Here is a 22,084-nt window from a genome sequence, read left to right as displayed (position 1 = left end):
CTTGTTCCTGGGAAAATATGAGCATGGTGAAGTGAGAAATGTCCTCTTTAAAAAAGAGCTTCTCTCTGTTTACTGACAAAATGTTGTTGCCTAAATGACACAGTGATGTTGCATTTGAGGAGCTGGGTACCACCTCACTGCCTGAGCCGCCTTCTGCAGGGAAACAAATACCTTTTTACTCATTTATTTGACCTTTATTTAAGCAGGAACCATGCACTTCCATTGAGATGAAGAACCTGTTTAAAGTTCTCTTATGACATGATCTGACCTAAAATGCATGTGAATACTACTGCAGACAGTTTGACCTTTGCAGTTAGTTGCATAAAAAATCTCATAAGGTTAAATTGTGCTTTTTAGTATTAATATATTTAGTAGTCTGGCTATTGTGCTGTACAGTATGTGCATGTTTGGCATTACAAAAGAAAATCATAAATATATTGAATGTAAACCATGTCTCACAGCCTCACTGCATGCATCCAGTGGTTAAGTCATTACCACAGATTTTTAATGTGGACATGTGTAATAGTTAAAGCTACAACCAGTATTTTCAATTTATTATCATCTAATTTTCATATATTTTTCTTGGTTTCATTGTTTTACACAGTACTGGTCTAGTGAATCAGTGTGCTCGTGAATATTTAAACATTATTCTCAGTTTATTTCCTTCCATATATTTATTAGCTGCCATTTGCATGTGACTGATAAGTGACAATGAAAGCTGCTCTAAACAGAGTGAAGTCCATACAGCAGCTCAAACATCTGTAACATCTGCTCTGTGACTGCTGTTACAGATGCTCATCATTAGCTTCAGGGCGTCCCCACAAAGTTCTTAGGTCTCGTTTTCATCTCCACCCTCTTGAAGGAGTAGCGTTCGCCAGTGCGTCCATCTGTCAGGATGTACCATGTCCCCCAGTAGATGCCATTGGTCACTCCACTGTAGCGACCACGGTAGTAGCGTCCATTCAGGTTAGCTGCCAGGCAGGCATCAAACCACCAGCCTGTACTGTAGTAGTGACCACAGTTTCCAGCTGCATATCGGTCGTGATCTCGGTCAGCGGTGGTGAAGGATCTGCCATCGTGGTTATAACGTTTGTTGTAGCTCAAGGCGTTGCCTGCATCTCCGGAGTATTCCCGTGCTGTCAGGCGATACCTGGAAGAAAATAACACCAGCACATGGCTGATTTAGTCTGTGTTTTGAAGTGTGGAACACAAACACACACACTCATGACCTACACACATGATAACTAGAACCACGACCAAAGTAATCATTTTGGTTTTGGTTCCCCAGTGCAGCAAAACAGTCTACATTTTATTGAGTGAATGGTTAAAGCTGCAGTAGGCAGGATCACTCTGAAAAAATGTTGATAGTAAAGTTTAATCTGCTGGGTTTTATGTAACATACTTGTGTTTACATAAAGATACATACAGGACAGATAATCTGAGCCAATCTCTCCATCTCCGGAAAGATGTCTCTGTTGACAATGATAGCTGCAGCTGATAGTTTTTGTTATGTTTACTGTCAGAATGTAGTTTAGACACTTTCCTTTTTTTTAGATAAGTTTTGTTATTGCAATTAGCACCAGAAAGGACCAGTAGATGTAGTGGAACAGCCAATAGGAGCAGCTTCTCTCTTTCTTTCTCTCTTTTGCCTTCTGAATTAGTGGTGTCACTTTTAAAAAAAAATCAAGTTTGAATGAATATCATGTGATATAATAATATTCCTTCAAAACATGATGAAATTATTTATTATTGCTTACTGTGATGCCTCCTCCTCCTCGTCTGCCTCACTCAGGTGGCGCTAACAGCTAAGCCAACAGCAGAGTCAGCATATTTGTACATTCAAAAGTGTCAAAAGGCCAAACACTCTGTTCTCAGAGTGCCCTCTGCTGGACTATGTGGTTACTTCAGGCAGTCCGGTGCACTTCTGAGCTGTATATTTTGAACTGGAATGGGTTTTTTTAAGGTTCCAATTTGAATCTGCCACCCCAAACCGCCTTCTCTCCAGGAGTTTGTTCGCATTCGTACGTCTTTGTATTCTTTGAGTCCTATTTCCTCATATAACCTCAAGCAAGTTTCATCAACTTTGTTGCCTCATTTCAAGTCAATTTTATTTATATAGCTTAACACCACACACAATTTGCCTCGAAGGGCTTTACAGCCTGTACCACCAGTGACACCCTCAATCCTTAGACCCTCCCATCGAGTGAGGAAATACTCCATAAAAACCCTCAGTAAACTGAGCGTGCACCACCTACTGGACTGTTGTGCTGCAAGGAGCATGTACAGTCACAGTACAGACTCACATCTGCATAGGATAATGGAACTCTGCAAACATGCTGAAAGAATTTCCCAGGCCTTATGCAGATGACAATGCTGCCTATTGTAAGGCTTGGTTATTATTTATCAGGACAATGATGATAAACTCTTAATAAATCTGATATAAACTCTAAATAAATATTGTTGATTTTTGAGTGTCCTTGAGAAATATAAAAGATAGGAATGTACATTTTCATGAGCTTTGGGATAGTTCCTTCCATCTACCCATCTAGCTGGTGCAGAGTGTGTGTGTTGGTGTTTCACCTCAGTGCCTCTGAGGCTACTTTGAAATTGTTGTAGGTCGCATGGCGTCTCTGATGGTGCCAGTCCTCCAGCTCAATTCGGAGTTGGTGTTGGCCGGTGGTGGTGAGGGCATGCAGTGCAGCGTTCCCCAGCCAGTGCTCTCCTTGTGGACTTCCAAAGCCCTCCTGGTATTCCTGCCATGTTCTGTTGAAATTCAGCGAACCATCCTGCCGAGTCTGGATCACCGTCCAACCACCGCCCGCCGTCTCCATGTCACATTTAGCCTGAGCCATAACAAAGACTTTGATATTATAAAGCTTAGATTTTACTGATCCACAGATAGCATACTTTGAAAGAAGCAGATCGGGGTGGGGGTCTATCTGTGTGTTTATGAGTGTGATGAATCTGAAATACCTCCAGAGCTGGCCTGTGCAGATCAGGCTGGATGGTGTAGATTCCACTCTCTTTGATGCCAAGCTTGTAAATCTCTGCACAATCCTGAGGATGTAACCTGTCTGAGGGCGCGACTGAGAACCACACACACGTTTTTATTTAGGGGTTTAATCATCAAACATTATGTATCATATTATCAGCCTTCAAGCCCTTACCTGTTGGAGAGTATTGTGTGATGCTCTTCAGGAAGAGCAGCAGGTCTTTCTCCCCCTCTCTTCCCACCGCTGCACTTTCTGTGAGCACAGTGAAAGATTAAGTTGTCAGTAAAAAAAACATCACACTGTCGTCAGGCTCCGAAAATAGAGGCTTGGTCTTGATTTACTGTGCGGAGGCCTTCCACTTTGTTTAATAACTCTCTCAGGCTTCTCACATTGTGAACACGAGTTGTTCTCATCCTTCTCTGTGCAGTTGAATTCTTATGCACTCACCTATGACCAACACTTAGCAGGCCTCATTGAGGTTCTGTTTACTGTGTGAGGGGGAGTGAGTACAATGGCATGTGTGTATATGTGTGTGTGTGTGTGTGTGTGTGTGTGTGTGTGTGTGTGTGTGTGTGTGTGTGTGTGTGCGTGCGTGCGTGCGTGCGTGCGTGCGTGCGTGCGTGCGTGCGTGCGTGCGTGCGTGTGTGTGTGTGTGTGTGTGTGTTGCAAAGGTGGCTGGTGATATAAATAAGAGCTACTCACCTAGGCGTTTGGCCATAGCCCCGAGGGCCTGGCTGTGACAGTGGAGGTCACACTCTGTCAGCACAGCTGCCATTAGTGCCAGAATGGCCCCTAGAGAGTTGCTCTCCTGGCCCCCAGGACTCCAGGCCCCCCCTGTTTCCTGGACAGAGTGCATGCAGCGCTGCAGCTGAACGAGACGCTCTTTGACACCTCCGATCTGCACAGACATTGCCCCGGTACTTATTTTATTAAATATTAGGTCAGTTGTCAGTCATAATCACTGTGATGAAAATCAGTTCATGATCATTTATTCCTCCCATCATTTGGCTATGTCTGTCTGTCTGTCTGTCTGTGTAAATCTTAGTACATCTCAAAAAGTCACAGGTCAGGATGAAGTTTCTGAGGATGAAGATTATGGCCATATTCAGTCTTCTGTTAGAAAAATAACTTCAATTTCCAAGCCTGAAGATTTGCAATTTGACCAACGCTTGACTGTTTTTTTAAACCAGAAATTCACAGACGTCACCTTCAACCAGACACATACTGGAGGATACTAGCTGTGTCCACTCATATATGCCATAACATCATCTATTTTCCTCCAAATGGGAACATAACTTACAAAATTTGACACCATGTTCCATTGAAGAAATGAGACCATTAACTCCTCAGGAAAATTGTGTTATAAATCAAGTGGGAAGTGGGACTTCTGTTCAAATTGACATTTGGCTACTTCCGTCCTTCCTTGGCTTCACTTTTCAAATCAGAAGACAACATTTATTTTTATATACAGTCTATGTTTGTGAGATTTTGGTGATCTGGATACAGATCGGAATTCACTATTTGTTATTGACAATAGATACGTTCTGATATAGGGGAGTGTATGGACTGATTGAGTGGACTTGGCACTGTGTGAAGTGAAAATGTGCATCCTTTGGTGTCGATGATGACATCTCAAAGGCTTACAGCTCAGTGGCATGTTCGCTGTCACTCTTAATCCATCTCTTACACTTACATCAGCCATTGTGATCATGTCCCGCGCACACCTGTTGCTGCATGAGCTCAGCACAAACATATGATGAGGACATTTTTAAAGCAGACCTAATTTTATCCCGTCTGTGATTGCTGACTGTCATTGCTCCGTGGCTGTTAGATGGTGCCAAGTTTAGTGGACGTCTGTCCCACTAGAAAGGACCTGCTGGCCTGTGCCTGCTCAGTCTCTGTTGGCACACATGAATGAACAATCAGAGGCCACAGTTCTTCTTCCTGCTTCATCTTCTCTCTAACTGTATCTGAAGGACTGCCTGAGAAATATCTGATTACAAGCTGCATTATCTTTCAATGGCATGTTTCAAGATGTGTTACTATATCTCACAAGCAGGTCACTGCTGCTCCACTTGGCTTATGTCACTTACCTTAGGTTGAACCTGCGGTAAATCATGCCTGTGCTCCACCCTCCGAGGAGCGCCTGCGATGGCTGGAAGGGAAACCCCCATCTTACAGCCGGTTGTCCCAGTCTGACCCTCACAGGCCCCAATGCCTACTCCTGCTGCTGACCCAGGTGGGTTGGGTGCGGCCACCAGACTGTCCCTGCAGGGAGGCTGTGTGCAGGCTGGGGATGCATCTAAAGACAGCAGGGCACCCACATACAGTGACAGCAAACCAATAGAGCCAAAAGGAATCATGGGAAAATACAGCAGATTTTCCTGATCTTTGTTTTAATCTCTTGAGCAATGGTCCAGCCTCTTCCTCCAAGCTGCAAAATGTTTGTCCTTCTGTCGCCGATGGTACTCTGAAAACCCTCCCTCCACTTTTCTTTAAATCTCAATAAGTGTAAAGTTTTTACAGCCCTTCCTTGATGTCTAGATCGTTCTATTATTGTTGTTTTCTTCTCCCTTTGCCTCTTTCATCCTCTTCTTCCCTCCTTTTTTCCCCCTCACTGCTTGTCCTCCTCTTGTCTCCTGCTCCCCTCTGTTAGTGAAGTTGCTTTGGCTCAGATTCCTAGATAACTGCGGCACTCTTTGCTGTTTGACACGGACTAATGCACCCACCCCCTGATGCACATGCACACACACACACACAAAATCTGCCCATCTCCTTAACTCACCTCCTTCTTTCTCTCCCACACTGCCACACATAGAATGAGTTTACACACAGATGCACACACACCCAGAATATGGAGAGAAATCCCTGTGTGTATTGAATCCATATGAGGATGTCAGCCTTGCCTGGCATCCTTTATTGCAGTGTGATAATGTTGTTTCTTTTCATTCTGAAACCTCATAACTTATCGAGGTGCAAACGTGACAGTGTTTGCAGAGATGCTGCTTCAAATACGTGGCTTCAAAATATGTGGCTCCTTCCTTCCACACCATGCACCACTTCCACGTCCTTTTGTGTTGCAGTGTTTGTGTTGACAAACCGAGTTCCACAGAAGCCATAAAGACTTGACATTCAATAGGTGAGAGAAAGCTGGAATTCCTCCATAAACACCAGTCATCCTGGTCATCAGGGCCTGGGAGAGGCACGCTCCCGTAACAAGGAGGGCAAACATTCATGTAGACACACATGTGAGCACAGAGGAGCACAACTAAATCAAGATGAGGTACCTGTGAGGTTCAGGCACAGAGAATACTGTGACAAACTGTGCAGGAACAGACGAAGATTTTAAATTAGAAATTGATCAAAATGTATACTTGTAAAATGTATATATTTGTATACTTGTTAAATGTCACATGCTCTCAACAGAGTATAACGTTTTAATTAATTTTTTCCGATACTGCTTTAACAATCTGTCCATTTATTCAAAAGGCATCCAAATATATAGCATTTTTGTATGGGCTAAGGTTAGTTACGGTTTTCATGCTAGTATAAAATACACACTTCTCTCTCTCTCTCTCTCTCTCTCTCTCTCTCACTCTCTTTCCAGGGTTTATAATTATGTTTACTGTGTTTATTCAGTGTGTTATTCATTGTAATATATTTTCCAGGTATTTGAAGTGGCCTCCTGGTGCTTTCTTTTCATGTGTATTTATGTCAGCACGTACAACCAGAGTAGATAATCCTTTGATTTGAGAAATACAGTCTGCCTGATCAGCATTCACAATCCCATCACCTTTCCTCTTGCTATCCTCTCCTGACAGTTTGGTGGATTGAAATGGAAACACTTGACACTTAAGAACTACAGAGGGACTCTCTCACACACACACACATAGGTTTGTGTGTCTATTCTTCTCAGGACGCTGCATTTACCTCCATTCATTTGGACAGTCTAAACAGAGCGTTATCGCTAACGTTAACCATAATGCCTAACCCTCACCTCAAATTTTAGCCCTAAACTTGGACAATTCCTCTGAAATTAGGTTCTGCCTCATTAGGATCAGGTTTTTGTCTCCATGAGGACTACTGGTCCTGACAAGGTCAGTGTTTATGACAGAAAAGGTCCTAAAGAGGTAACTAATAGTACATACACAGTTTAGTACTCAGTAACAGCCTTTTTTGGGGTAAATATCAGCTTGTACATAGCAAAGCAGAGTCTTCCAGCTTTTGTTTGAAAGATCATCATCTCATCTTCTTTGCAATAGGCTTTTAGTTGCGTGAGCGTCTTGCTCCTTCTTGCTTGCATTGCTTTTTCAAGTCCATCCACAGACTCTTGATGCATCTATATTTAGGAAAGACTCATTGGAGACTGTCAAAACCTTCTGTTTGTGTCCCTTAAAGTAGACCATTTTGGATCTTGAGGTGTTCATCCTCTGCTTTTTTTGTTCAGAGACAGTGTGATGTTTGTGTTCAGAATTTGCATATTAATCTGAATCCATGTGCAAAAGTTGGAGAGGTGTTCTTATCAAGAAATGATGTACCTGCTCAGCACTGCACTAAACAAAGCATCAGCTTTGTTTAAATGTTCCTTTAAAAACTTCTGACAAAAGAAAGGTTTTCGTCTGATGGGTCATATAACATGCAGGTGTTGCTGCACAGTATAAAGTCAACTACCACACAGTCTGCTAAAGAGTCATCTGCAGAAAAACAGCGGTATTATTTTGCTGTCCTTGCAATCCTACGAGTCATTCTGCTGGAAAGTTTTTTCCTGCTTTGTGGGCATCAATTATTTTAATTTGATGAAAAGGCAGCTGCTTAAAGCACCCCATACAGTAGCTCATAGTTAGTGGGACAAAGTTTTAGGAGTCATAAAGCTTTTAAAAATGTGCATCATCAGACCTCTCCTAATGACTGTAAACAAACACCAGACCTCATAAAATGATAATAACGGTGTTAGATATTGGTACATATTATCTGGCAAACCTTTACTTAATTTTTCATCTACAAAATGTTATGTAAAAAACCTCAAATAATACACTAAGCTTCCTTAAATAGGAGAACAATACATATGTAATGAAGCTGGTGATCTGCCTATCTGGCTTTTACATTGTCCCAATATGATGTCATTTCCTCAGAGAGCAGGAGTGCTTGTTAAACGTGTAGAGCATGAATGTAGACTCCAGTCTCAGACCACATCTCACTCTCTTTATCTATTTAAAACAGGCTGATAGTGACCTCTCGTGGTGAATCATCACATCTCTCCTTTTTGTCAGGGATTTAATGCTTTCACACAACACTTTTCTAGTATAATAATAATAATGCATTATAATTGGATGTAATATAAACCTGAAAACAGTGCCTTTGGTAGAAGGGATTTGGACCATGATACACACACAACACACGATTTTATTTTATATTTTATATGTATTGTTGTCTTGTTAGATGTATTGTATCTTAACGTACATCCATGATTGTTACAATGAACTTATGTATATTAACATGATTTCATGCTATAAAGCCTCAGAGTTTTAGATCTGATTTTTCTGACGCTGAACCTTAACAATTAGTGTTACTGTTTAATCATACAATGAGATCATTAATGACAGAATATCTGGGTCTTTACTTATTCTATTTTGAATGTGCTTTGTTTGTAAGAACCTCCTAAATGCCATTATTTATATCATACTATACACACAAAAAACGTGAACTGTAGCTAAAACTGTACAACTAGTCCATCAAACATCATTTTTAGGATTATTTAATAAAAAAAATGTATATATTGAGAAGAGGACAACCCCATTTTAATAATACTTTTACTTTTGACTATTTTATTGCTCACTCTGTTTAAATCTTATATAGTCTAATCGTACAACATAGAGCAGACAGGCCTACATATAGTACATTGTACCATCATATCAACAGTAAAATCGAGGGCCCACATGTCCTTTTTTACCTAAAATATGAAAACACAAAAGCATTTAATGTTAAAGGTGCATTATGTAATAAATCTAAAGCAACTGGCCGTAAAATCCTCCCAATATGCCTAATATGAGACTCAGGAATAATGTTCATATAACAAACTAAACTCACATCACTCATATATTTTGGAGACTGCAAACATGTTTATGTTTTGAAATCATGTTTTGGTATGTGGCGCCACCTACCGCCGTCTACCAATCATTGCAGTCAGTAGAGTCACAGCTGCCGAGCAACCACAAGTTGCCAGTTTCGTCAAAAAACTTGAATTGAATGTAGTAACCGTTTTTGGACACATTCTTACATATGGCACCTTTAAAATTGCAGGAACATTCAGGACTCATGAATAATCTAATAACCATTAGCGCTGTGAATATGCTGTTTCAAATGTTTTTAATGGTTCTAATAGAGCACATTGTCACGCAGGGTGTTCAGCCGAATATGTACGAAATATATTATAAATATTCACCCAGTAAGGACATTCAGTATTCAGTGTATGATAAAGACCAAGGGCTGGAATTCTTAATTTGCTACGTGTGACGTATGACGCAGGCGTTGTTTTGGAGAAGGAAGTGAAAGGGGAAGAGAGAAGCTGGGGAGCAGGCAGTCAGACAGTCAGGCAGTCAGGCAGGCAAGCCTTCAAACAAAGTGCCAAATTTATACACCGCCCGTTCTTAATCCTCCTCTTCAGCTTACGACGCTGTTTTTGGGGGGAGTTCGCGATAAAGGCAACCCATTATATTGGAATTTGAAACGAGACATTGGAAGATTGACGCTAGCTGACGAGTGGACTACCAGCTAGCCAGCCAGCTAACTAACTAACGTAACGCCTAGTTAGCTTGTGACGCTCGCTGCTCTCAACATTAACAGCAGAAGTCAGCCCGGCAGGTTGGTCCCGGTGCCGTCAACAAGTCCCTGCTTCGCTGCGGAACAAACTGAGAGTAAGTTTTCCACACGACAACAGTCTGTGCGTCTGAGAGTGTTGCATGTACACTGTGCGCTCGGTTTCCCCTGAATGCTAATGCTGCTACAGCTAATGTTAATGGTGGTGCTGTGTTTTTCGAGAATCTGGTTGGCAAAAACAAGGCCGGCCTGTGGCTCCTCTGGGTCCACTCCGCTCAGGAAGGAGACGGTGTCGGTCGAACTGAGCTGCAGTGAAAGATGCATCTTGTGCTCCGTCAAACGTCGACTATGCGAATATGTAATTATTGAATTGAACTATTTATCATGTGACGATATGAGCATTTTCTATCACAATTAGCTCAACCAAGATAAGTTGCGATTCACGGTGTTATTGCGGCAATTATTAGAATAATTATTTATTTTAAGAGTTTGTAGTTTGGATAGAACGGACAGATCCTTCTGTCAGTACTGTATTTTTTGCGTATGAAACCGATGAACTAATGATACCTAAACGTTACTGACGTTAACAAGAAATGTTACAAAATGTTGTAATGTGATATTACAAAACATGTCACTAAGGATACACATACAAAAACACAGATACTGGAATTATTGGGAAAATGCTGTTTTCGCTTCTTCAAAATAAATCAGTCAAACCCCATGTTGGCAAACTCCCATTTTAAAGTTACTGTTTTGATGTTCTCCATGTATGATTATCTTGATAATATAAATTATTACAGGGTATTTATTGTTTTATGGTCTTTCTATCGTGATACATGCAAAGGTAGGTTTTTATGTGTAATGTGTTGGTTGTTGTATGTTTGTCATGTTGTTGCCAGGCAGATTGGACTCTAGTGTTTTTCAATGTGAAATGGTTTTTGTTTCAGTTGTGAGTGACTCACACCTGCTTACATATAAATGTGACATGGCTACAACGCCTATTACTTGTACCAACAAGCTTTCTTGCCATATCAACTCCAAAAAGTCTTCAATTTTCTTGTTCTAATACAAATGTTGCCTGTCGGCCATCTCTGCTTTGTTTTTCCCTTTTGCTTCTTTGGCTTTTAATACTTATTTTCAATCCCTTTTTTGTTGTCACAACTATTCCTGCTGTCTTCTCAGTTTGCTTTACTCTTGCACAATTGACTATCGGCCCAGGTACCTGTCTGGCAGTTTGCAACAGCTCTAGGTTTGTGGAAAGTACAAGTTCCCTTCCTGCTGACGTGGTTAAAATTTCTCTTTGCAATGCACACAGTTAACAAGAGAAAGCTCTCACAGAGCACAAACTTCTGCCAAAGCCACCCAGTTTCCCAGTGTCAATACCTGGAATACCTGGATCACCACCACAATCTAATACATTTTCCCTTGGCCATAACCTACATTACCAGAAAACAGGCAGAGATTGTGGCAGTGATTTATGGGCAGGAGATAAAATGTGATTTGACTGAGGTACAACAAATGTTTTAATCTTTTAAAGGTGAACTTAACAAAATGACAGTTAAAACAGTTAGGTTGGCTTGTACTGTGAATGCCGTCAACTCAAATCTTGATTATTAATCTGAAACAGTATTTGATTAAATTGTTTTGTTTTTTCATTGCCAAAAAAAATCCTATGAAACAAGAGGTAGGAATTCAGCAGTATTCATTGACATTAATTATGAGTTATACTTGGATAAGAACATTTGATCTTCAGTCACACGTTTGTGCATCACACGATGCATGTCATGTTACCAACTGGGATGGTGACAGGAGACCATGTGACCGTCTTTTAAATTATGCAGTTAAGATGCAGAACATTACAATAAATGGTATAAATTCAAAATTTGCATGGCTGACTAATTCCAAATGTCTTTTTCTCCCCTAGTTTGACGAAAAGTGACTGCTAATCAGTGTTGTTTTTGACAACCATCTTATATTTAGTCTTAGTCTTAGTCTTTTGGACGAAAATGCCTATTAGTTTTAGTCACATTTTAGTCACTTCTATATGTGATAGTTTTAGTCTAGTTTTAGTCGACGAAAACTCAAAAGGGGTTTAGTCTAGTTTTAGTCGACGAAAACTCAAAAGAGTTTTTAGTCTAGTTTTAGTCGAAAAAAGAAGTTTAGTCTTTTAACAAATTTTATTTAGGTCAATAAGCATTGGACTGGGATTGTTGTTGGGCACATTGTGTAACACATAAGTTGTGAAAATAGCGGCAGATCTATAAGTTCAACACACTGCAACACACTGTGAGCTTGCAGATTGGCTATTATTACACACAAAAAGATGACCACACCATCACTGAATGTAAACATGGCTAAACATGCTGCTAAAGAAATAATAATACATCTGTTTGTTGTTTGCCAACACGTTAGCATAAAGATCGCTAGCTTAAAATGCTAACGAGTCCACTTACATAAGTGTCGGGTTAGAAGAAGTACAGCCGCAGTTCAGTCCCTCTGTGGGATTCCTTATCCATCGTCATTCAACGGTGAACACGCACGCACACACACACACACTGCAGAAGCAGTAGTGGGGTACGTGCATATTAAGTAGCCATGTGCTTTCTCCGTGACCGTCAGGTGATTGGCCGAAAAAACGAAATGTCATGCGTTTCAAACGTCTGACGGACCACCCACTAACATTTTCGTCCATTCTCGTCTCATCAACGAAAACTCACACAAGTCTCGTCATGTTTTCGTCATCAAAGAGTCATATTTATCTCGTCACCGTCTCGTTATCGTCATGAAAAAAAGTGGCGTCAACGAAAAGATTTCGTCATCGTCATCGTTGACGAAAACAACACTGCTGCTAATGTGACCTGCATTGTAACAAAATGTAACGCAGTAGTCTGATTCTTGACCCGTCAGCCTCACTGAAGCTTTGACTGTTCATGTTCTCACTCAACATTCACACAGGCACAAACAAAAATGGTTGTCATGGTCTTGCTGATTAACTTCAGTCATAAAATGTCATGCTGCTGGTGATTACGACAGCATATTAAGACCACTGTGGGCAAAAGGTATTACGGAAATGCACCAAAACACATAATGAGACATCAATTAGTCGATGTATGTTTATTCATATAAGCATTAGAACACCCACAAGATACCCAAAGTGCCACGTGTCACAGCACTATGAGGTTTTAAAAGCCATTATATTATAAATATGTTTTTAGATTGCCAGGTTAGTGATGGGATGTAAATCAAATATGTTAAATCTTTGAGAAGATAAGAAGTTTATATGTGGGGGTCGATAAATTATACACTTCATAAGAGCAAAAACATTTAATTTATTTGTGTGGAACTCTTTCTTGTCTACATATTTCATTATGCAATAAAATATAACGATATGAGCTAATGCGTGTAACTGGTCTTAAAACTATAGTAAATGATACTTGATGTTGGTTTAATTTGGTGAGCGATGTCTACTTGATTTCAGACTATAATCTGCGTTTATTAATGTCTTACGTTCTGCGGTTGAGCTGAAATGAATTTGTTCAGTAATCATGTGACTGGTCTGGGGCGAGACAACGCTGTTGTTCATGCTTCTGTCAGCATGTCTGTGCTTCACAGAATGGTCGTCACTGGAGTGCTGTTCTCATTCCATTCTGAAACTATGCAAGTGTACTTTCCAGCTCCTGATGGGAGCTGAAGTGTTTGTGTTTCATGGACTTGTTTTTTAGGATTTAGATTTCATCATGTGTCGTGAGTAAGTTGAGCAGGTAAACTTGTGTTGTGCTTTATTTTTTTTAAGTTTTGTTTATGTGCTCGCATGACACTAACAACCGGTTTGGGTTGGGCTGAAATGTTGAAATGTCTTTTGTGCTTTGTTCATTAAGTTTTTGTGAAAATGTGCATTATTTTGGACCATCAACATTACAATATGTAGTGGGATTGCTGTGCAAGCAGAAATCCCACTAATGTTTTTTCTTCAAATTCTTTATTATTCCTCTTTTTATTTTCCCTGCCGGTTTTGACATGTAACTTCTTATTCAAACCGTTTAAACTTGACATTTGTCATTTCCGATAGCTTCCTTTGATAGTATGTCCATTGTTGAGGAGAAAAGCTCAACCAAACGTCTATACTGCATTATTTTCTAATGAATCTGAGTGATCACTACATCTATAAACACCGCTGTCCTTGTATTATCTTCCTATAGCCACCTAAAATGTTACTGTAACTGTCTTTGATTTGATGTCAGAAGATGGCTCACTTTCTAAGTGGTGCAGGTAACTCAGCTGACTGAGTTGACTGAGAAATTGTTTGTCGCACTCAGATACTCCTGTAGATGTAGTTTTATTGTGTTGACTGTGCTTACATGCTGCACTTGAATGCTTTGGTGCTTTGCCTGAGAGTTATCGTGTCAGGGAAAACCCTAACTTTCATGGTGAGCTGATAGGAAGTGGTCACATTTTCTGTTAAGATGTTGTGAAACAGGTTCGTGTGATTCAACAAAAGCAGATGGAAGTGTTCATTTCCTCCAAATAAGTTACAGATTTAGTGCACGGTATATGGCAGTGAAAAAATGTCTCTATTTTCTGTGCTTGCCATGTACAGCACATAGAAGAACTACACCAAGCCAGTTTTAAAACATAAAACATAGCTCTGTTGGTAGAGCTGACGTCCCACAGGGCAAAGGGCCAGATTTGATTTTACCTGCGGTCCTTTGCTGTTACCCCAACCACGTGGGGACCACATTTAGTCACTGTGTATACTCGGTCCCAGGCCCAGAAAAATGGGGGAGTTGCGCCAGGAAGGGCATCCAGCTTAAAAATCAAGTATGTGGACAGTTAATCCACTGGGACGACTCCTAGAGGTACAAGCCAAACGAAGAAGATTGTCTCTGCTTTGCTGACGTGTGTACACAAATTGCTTTTGTGAATCCTAAGGCTTCTTTGAATCTTATGTTAATACATATTTGGCAGTTGAACTGATTCTGATTAATATTTTCTTTTTAAACTAGCCGTTTCATTAGTTTTATAAACAAATACTGCTCAGATGTACTGACTCTACTTCTACTACTAAGTTTTGGGCATTTTTTTAAAACATCACATCGACAGTCATCATTTGCAATTGTTCAATGCATTTCAGATTACTGCCATATTAACTTTAGAAAGTTGCTGCTGCAGCCATTGTCAGTATTTGCACATACTATAAACAATTTCATTGCCGTGTGCTCCAGTGTTCCTGTACAAGTAAAATAAATATGTGACAAAAGATAAAGCAGCTTCTTATGTAATCAGAGTTTATTTTAGTCGGTTCATTTGGTTTGTGTGTGGATCAGTTTTACAGATAGTTTCTTTGGACTTGAACATAAAACTATATTTGTATCTGACAGTTAATTGTAGCAACAAAAAGTTGTACTTGAAACACATGAAATTTATATCAGATTACAGTGATTGGCCTCATGCAGTATATGATGCTCCTTCTCAAATTCCATTGTCAAATAACAAACTTTTGTTGGAATGAGGTTAAATGTGGCATTGCCAAGCTGTATTTTTAGAACCTCAAAATTAGGTTTATTTTCGGAAAAGGGTTTTGCATTGGCTGATTATTATTTATTGATTAGCCAGTTACAAATTCTGCATTTTAGTTTTTGGTTTTTTTTTTTAAACCCAGTTTCAATGTAATATTTAAAGTATACTTTATCTGGCATCTATTATTGGCTGTGGGCTGCCCTGACTTGTTAAATACCTGCTTCAACAGAAAAACCCATATCAGTCGACGTCAACATAAATATGTCAAATACATCTGTTCCTTATTACTGAAAATGTACGTTTGTAACACCTGTATTTAAAGTGCAATTTCAGAAATCACACCTGTGATACAAATATATGCCCATATAAAGACATGTACACTATTACCGAGGATTATTTAAATATTCATGCTACCCTAAACCATGTTTTGAATGGTGTTTTTGTTTTATTCTCTGACATTTTTTTGAGCGCATACATGTGATGCAGTGTGTTGTCTGCTCATTGACTGTGATCTCGGCAGAAAATGTCAGATGTGTCACTTTGTTTGGAGGAGACGGTCCCTATGTACTTGTATGTACTTGGTTACTTCAGAGTAACAATGATGTGTTTCTCGTGATTTGCCCAGCAGCTCAGAAAGCACATGACTGGAATAAATGGTAACAATTACGATTGGTCCATGGGCATGAAACCCTACTTGCAAACTTGTGTACTGTTTTCCAATACAGTATTTGTATTTTATTAGGTTTTTTGTCCCTGACCAGTAGAGAAACGGTTGAATGAACAGATTGTGATTTAGTTTAATTTAAGTTGTTGACTGTCTGACTCTCTTTTTGTCTTCCTGCAGCTTTGGAAAATGACATCCAGGAAGAAAGTGCTCTTGAAAGTCATCATCCTGGGAGATTCTGGGTGAGTCATTTTGTAACGTACGTCCAACACTGACATGTGAAACACAGCTGGTTATCTTTATATTCAAAAATAGTTCTGACATACCAAGCTATTATATTTGTCGGGAAATCAAATCTTTTTAAATGGTTACTTCCTTGTTGTCAGGAGTTATGACTGTGCTGCCACTAGGCAGAGTGAGACCTCAGCTCTTGACTAATGCAGCCTCACCCAAAAATACCTTATTTTCATGACCACAATAAAGAGTGGGCAGAATAAAAGTGAATTTCAACACACCCTCACTACTCATATTAAGCCTGATGTAATTAACCAAATACATTTTCAGTACCCAGTTAAAAAAACATGTCATGAGAAGAAATGCTTCAGGCTCTAGTGATGATTAGCTGGTGGTGATTTTACTAAATAAAATGAAATTAAATATCTGAGGATAACGTACACTGGGTCACATCGTCACCAACACACATTGTAATTGTCAAGTCTGTGTTGGTCTAATTGGTTGTCTGTGAAATATAACAGTTAAAGTCTGCTTTTTTTTGCTCCTATAATCAGTTAATCTCTCGTCTGTTCTGTTTCTGCTCAGTGTCGGAAAGACGTCCTTAATGAACCAGTACGTGAACAAGAAGTTTAGCAACCAGTACAAAGCAACAATAGGCGCTGACTTCCTGACCAAGGAGGTGATGGTGGACGACCGGCTCGTTACAATGCAGGTGTGGTGAGGCACACTTACATCTGGAAGGGCTACATCTTTAAATCCGATTAGATTATTTACTTTTGTTCTAGACCAGGGGTGTCAAACTCATTTTCACTGAGGGCCACATCAGCATAATGTTTGCTCTCAAAGGGCCAGATGTCACTGTAAGACCGAATAAATGTAACTAAATGTAAACGCACCCTCAGAAAAAGACTTTGCGGCACGGGTGATTTCTTCAGCCACAATAAAGCTAGCTTTCACTGCCGCATCATTCAACATTCTGCTGCGATCGCAGTTGGCCTTTTAATTCTTTGACAATTTGTTGTTTTTCTTGAAGGCTAACTTTGGCATACTTGGCTCCTTGTTTGGTGTCGACGTACATTGTACTATTTGACGACCGACACCGCCTCATAACACAAAAGACATACCGTTTTTTCTCCTTGAAGCCTTCCCATCTTTCTTGAAACTGCCTTCCATCTGCATCAATCTTTCTCTTCTTGGACATTTTGGGATCATTTGTGGATATTTCAATCTCAATTTCATTCATCGCATGACAATGATACACTGCAAACTATTGTGTTACCCGTGAAGTGGCGGCATCCCACCACTTCACGGGTAACACAATCGCCATGCATTGTTGGAAATGTAGTTTATGGTCAACACGCCTTAAAGCAGCATAGACCTCACAGGCCACATAAAATGATCTGGCGGGCCACATCTGGCCCCCGGGCCTTGAGTTTGACACGTGTTCTAGACACTCATTAGTGTCACAGTTCATGACTTTACCCCCTTTCCTCTCCTGTGTATATTCACTAAATTAAAGTCTGGATTTGGTTGTCTAGATATGGGACACAGCCGGACAGGAGAGGTTCCAGTCCTTGGGCGTTGCCTTCTACCGAGGAGCAGACTGCTGTGTGCTTGTGTTTGATGTGACTGCGCCCAATACTTTCAAGACCCTGGACAGCTGGAGAGATGAGTTCCTGATCCAGGCCAGCCCCCGAGATCCTGAGAACTTTCCCTTTGTGGTGCTAGGCAACAAGATTGACTTGGAGAATAGACAGGTTGGTATATGTAGTTTTAAATAATTAATCATCTTCCTTTTTACACTGTCTAATAGTCAAATCTTCTTGATACAAAGCCCCTTTTCTTGTGTGTATACATATTTGAGATGTGTGCAAGTGCACATCGACTCAAACAGCTGTAGAGAGAATACAGTTTGTACCAAGTTCTTCCCTTCTGACCAAATATTGCTTGCCAATCCTCTCCATGTGATATGTTTCATTCTCTTTTACATCACTTATAATAATAAAATAATAGTCAGACATTGTTGTTTATGACCTATAATGGTTCTTGGTAAATGGTTTATGTTTTTTAGCAGCACTTTTTTATTACACAGGGTGTCCACGGGGTCTTGAAAAGTATTAAAAGTTGATAAATCCATTTTGGGACAATTAAAGTCCTTAAAAAGTCTTAATTGTGATTTCATGAGATATTTAATTTTGTCCATAGAGTTTGACTACAAAAAGAATGCATTTATTTTCCTCCTTTAATTTGAGTGTTTGTTAAAAACAACGTTGCACAGGCATGCTCACCCTGCAAGATCGGCTCAGGGACGTGCGTACACGTGACATTATGCATCTTTCGAAAGCGAACACGCTCCTCCTTGCGTGAATTAATATCCAAAATGGTATATGGTTGTGCTCTATAAATTTAATTGCAAACTAAAACGGTTTTGTAAGTAAAATATGTGTTGCTGATTACAGCTTGAAGTGGCGATGAGGTCTTAAAATATTTTGAGAAAGTCTTGAAAAAGTCTTAAAAGGGTATTGAAATGAACTTCAGGATTCCTGCATATACCCAGTTGCTGCTGTCACATGTAAACTCACAGAGCAAGGATCAAACCCTGACCCTGACTGATCATATTCAACAGTTGATTTTTTTTAAATTAGTAATTCAGTCTATTAACTAGGGCTGTAACGATATGAGTATCAAAATCGAAATCGTGATACTCGGAGCCACGAACCCCTGTCGCGATCTGAGAAAACAGAATCGTGAAACTCCCTTTCTAACTCGCAGTTATTTTTCCAGTCAGCCACATGATATGAGCTGTTAGTGCTACCAAACTTATTTTTATTAGGGGTGTCAAATTATCGCTTTAATTGTGATTAATTAATTACAGTCATCATTAACGAGTTATGTTTTTTAATCGCGTTAACCTCTTCTTTACTGATGTCCTCAGTACCGGGGCAGCGTCAGACGCAGCGCCAAAAGCGTCATAAAACCATGTCTAACTTTAACAAACACAGACATGCCGCATACCCACAGAAAGGTCAGAAACTCAGCTAAAAGCTCATATAAACCATTCGCATGTTCACCAAACACAGTTAAAACACAGATGGATCAAACCAGCAGGAGGTGAAAAAAACCGTTCCAGCGCACACATTGAAAAGTGGCACCGGAGCGTCAGCGTGATTATGTAAACAGCGGAGAATTCACAGATTTTTATTACTCTACGAACAAGATTCACGGATCAAGCCCCAAAATAAGAGCAAAACAACTGACTTTCAAGAAATACAAGCGGAAATGTTGTCTTACCTTTGCGGTTTATCAAAACAAGTTATTTCTACTGGAACAAAACTGCTTCTAATGAAGAACTAAACTTCCCAGCATGCTTTGGGGACAAATCCCAGTCTGATTGATCATTTACTTTGTATTTTTCAACAGTATTATTTTGTTAGAGAAAAGAGAGAAATCTTTGGTTATTTATTTAGTTATGTTCAAATCTGTTCACAGTGTTCCAAAATATTGTTATTAAATGTTACATTAAGTTGCTATATAATTAAATGTTTAAATGAAATGTTTTTTTAAATAAAAAAAAAATGAACAATTATTATTAATCTGTTGCTTCCTCTTCCTACAGGTAACCACCAAACGGGCTCAGGCTTGGTGTCAGAGTAAAAACAACATCCCCTACTTTGAGACCAGTGCCAAAGAAGCCATAAACGTAGAACAGGCATTCCAAACAATTGCACGTAACGCCCTCAAACAGGTTAGTCAGGGTTGATTGAAATGCAAAGTGAAACTTGTGCTCTTTTGATGCAGTTTTGTATAACAGTGGTCCTTTAATTCACTCACTCTTCTTCTACCGCTGTATCCTCCCCTGATTGTTTTAATCTCTCTTGTCTTCTTTCAGGAGACAGAGGTGGAGTTGTATAATGAATTCCCAGAGCCCATAAAACTGGATAGGAACGACAGAGCTAAAGCTTCAGCAGAAAGCTGCAGCTGCTGAAGGACACCTTGGACCATCTTCTGTCTTGGCTTTCTGAACCACCCTGTCACCGGTTACATCACCTGCACCTTCTCTCCAAGGGAATGGACTTCCCTACTGGTCTTCCTCCATCACACCACTGTTCATTCCATCAACACAACCCTTGACAAAGTACGCTGCACATGGATGTAGCCCCACCTGCACTTAATACACAAATTAATACTCTAGCGTACTCTTGTAAAAAACAAAACGTACACATTAATAGATCTAATGCCCAAAGATCACACAATAAAAGAATGACAACTTTCTGATCACACAGTCCTTGACTTGATAGTGAGTTATCTCCTGTCCTGCCCACCAGACAAATGGTCTGACTGTGGCTCTGATCGTCACACTGAGGGGATGAGATTCAGGAGCCATGTTCAAAGAGTGCAATTTGGATCTCTGGATGGACTGGACGGGCTGATGCTCTGTAGTGTGAGGCGATGTTGGCTAATGTCAGCATTCCACGAATATTCTCGCGTTCACTTTTCTGTTTGTTTTCCGTTGCCTTTCTCTCAAGAAATAATCCCTTGAACTCTCTCTTTATTTGTGTGTATGTATATATATTTTTTTTTTTCTTCTCAATTGGTTGTCGTTTCTTAAGCCAATCCTTTTTTCTATTTCTTTTATACATTTTTGCCTCTTTTTTTCTTTTTAAGTGTTACAGCGGGATGACTGACTTTGGGCAATGTCTGCTACATCATCTTGAGGTGACCTTCAAATAAAAAAAAAAACACCCTTGCTTCTTTTTCCATGTGAAATATAACCTCAAAATCTGTCAGTTTGGTGACTGTATTGCCTTTTCCCTTCAAGGTTGTGTGTTAACTGCCTCACAATGCAGATGAAAAGTTCCTAAAAGGGCATAAAGTAGACGCTGATGATGCAGTCATGGTGTAAAACATGGATTAATTCTTAATATATTAATATTTGCCTTTTATGTAACATTACTTGTACTGCTACTATTAATGCTCTATGTGTTGCATCTTTCATCATACATCTTTCAATGCTATGGAATTATAGTACGTACATACATCTGTCTGCCTTCTGTCATGTCTTTATTATTGCTGTTCTCTATCTGCTTGTAGCTCAGGTTGGCTAAGTACTTAATATTTTTAATAGATTGTGTATTACGGTGTATAGACAATAAAGGTAAAACGCTGATTGAACAGGAATCAATGTTCTCTCTCTGCATTTAAAGATCCAACTTTTTGTCCTGGTATTACGCCTCCTTATAGAAGAAAATCACTGCGATGGCCAATGATGTTATCAAACTAAATTGGGATGTCAAATAAAACTCTTGAATACATTAGTGGTGTGACATTTTCTGCCTTGATTTCTGTTTCATTTGGTTGATTTCTGGATTTCAGTGCATCCAGACTTTTGCCCATTTGCAATAGATACATTTTTCTGAAGTTTTCCAATCTGGTTTAAAACATGGGGGGTTGTGATGTAATGTGTGGATGGGCTGCACTGCTAAGAGTCTGAAAAATGTGATAAATGATTACAGGGTTTTCATTATTTTATTTGATCTAAGTCCAGAAGTTGTCAGTACTGGTGCAATCTGGTGACCTACATAAACCGACATGGTGTCCAATAATGCACCAGCTAAATATTATCGCCACATACGTTGTGGGTCTTTGTACAGGGCAAATATCAAGTACTGAATGTTTGTTTAATGTCACCTCAAAATGTCAAATATTCTTTAATACATCGATAATACGTTTGAAAATAAATGTTAATGAGCGCCGATTAAACAACTAATATCTGCTTTGTCGTAATATTTTAAAAATGTAAACGAAACCCCCTCATTGTCTTCATTTATTCACATTTCTCATAAAGTTTTCATGTCGTTCG

The 22,084-nt window shown here is 39.7% G+C and overlaps 2 protein-coding genes across 3 annotated transcripts; one reads left to right on the top strand and one right to left on the bottom strand.

Moving 5' to 3' along the window:
- Window positions 1-807: 807 nt before the first annotated feature.
- LOC310929241 (fibrinogen-like protein 1) lies at window positions 808-10,133 on the bottom strand (the record flags this gene model as incomplete). Its single annotated transcript, XM_083891962.1, has 7 exons — window positions 808-1,150; window positions 2,581-2,843; window positions 2,974-3,086; window positions 3,168-3,245; window positions 3,696-3,891; window positions 5,087-5,295; window positions 9,998-10,133. The coding sequence occupies 7 exons, from the start codon at window positions 10,131-10,133 to the stop codon at window positions 808-810; spliced, it is 1,338 nt and encodes a 445-aa protein (XP_083748088.1).
- Window positions 9,553-21,506, top strand: LOC310929450 (ras-related protein rab7-like). Of its 2 annotated transcripts, none has more exons than XM_083892214.1 (6): window positions 9,553-9,907; window positions 16,171-16,232; window positions 16,810-16,936; window positions 17,763-17,981; window positions 19,841-19,969; window positions 20,114-21,506. In XM_083892214.1, exons 2-6 carry the CDS (start codon window positions 16,180-16,182, stop codon window positions 20,207-20,209), a joined length of 624 nt encoding a protein of 207 aa, XP_083748340.1. In that variant the 5' UTR covers window positions 9,553-9,907; window positions 16,171-16,179; the 3' UTR covers window positions 20,210-21,506. The 2 variants fall into 2 exon arrangements, with proteins under 2 accessions (XP_083748340.1, XP_083748341.1); XM_083892215.1 differs by lacking the exon at window positions 9,553-9,907 and adding an exon at window positions 10,049-10,167.
- The last annotated feature ends 578 nt before the right edge of the window (window positions 21,507-22,084 follow it).

Source organism: Microchirus variegatus (assembly GCF_963457635.1).
Source record: "Microchirus variegatus genome assembly, chromosome: 7".
In the NCBI taxonomy this organism is placed as follows: Eukaryota; Metazoa; Chordata; class Actinopteri; order Pleuronectiformes; family Soleidae; genus Microchirus; species Microchirus variegatus.
This window is presented reverse-complemented; position numbering and strand designations above follow the sequence as displayed.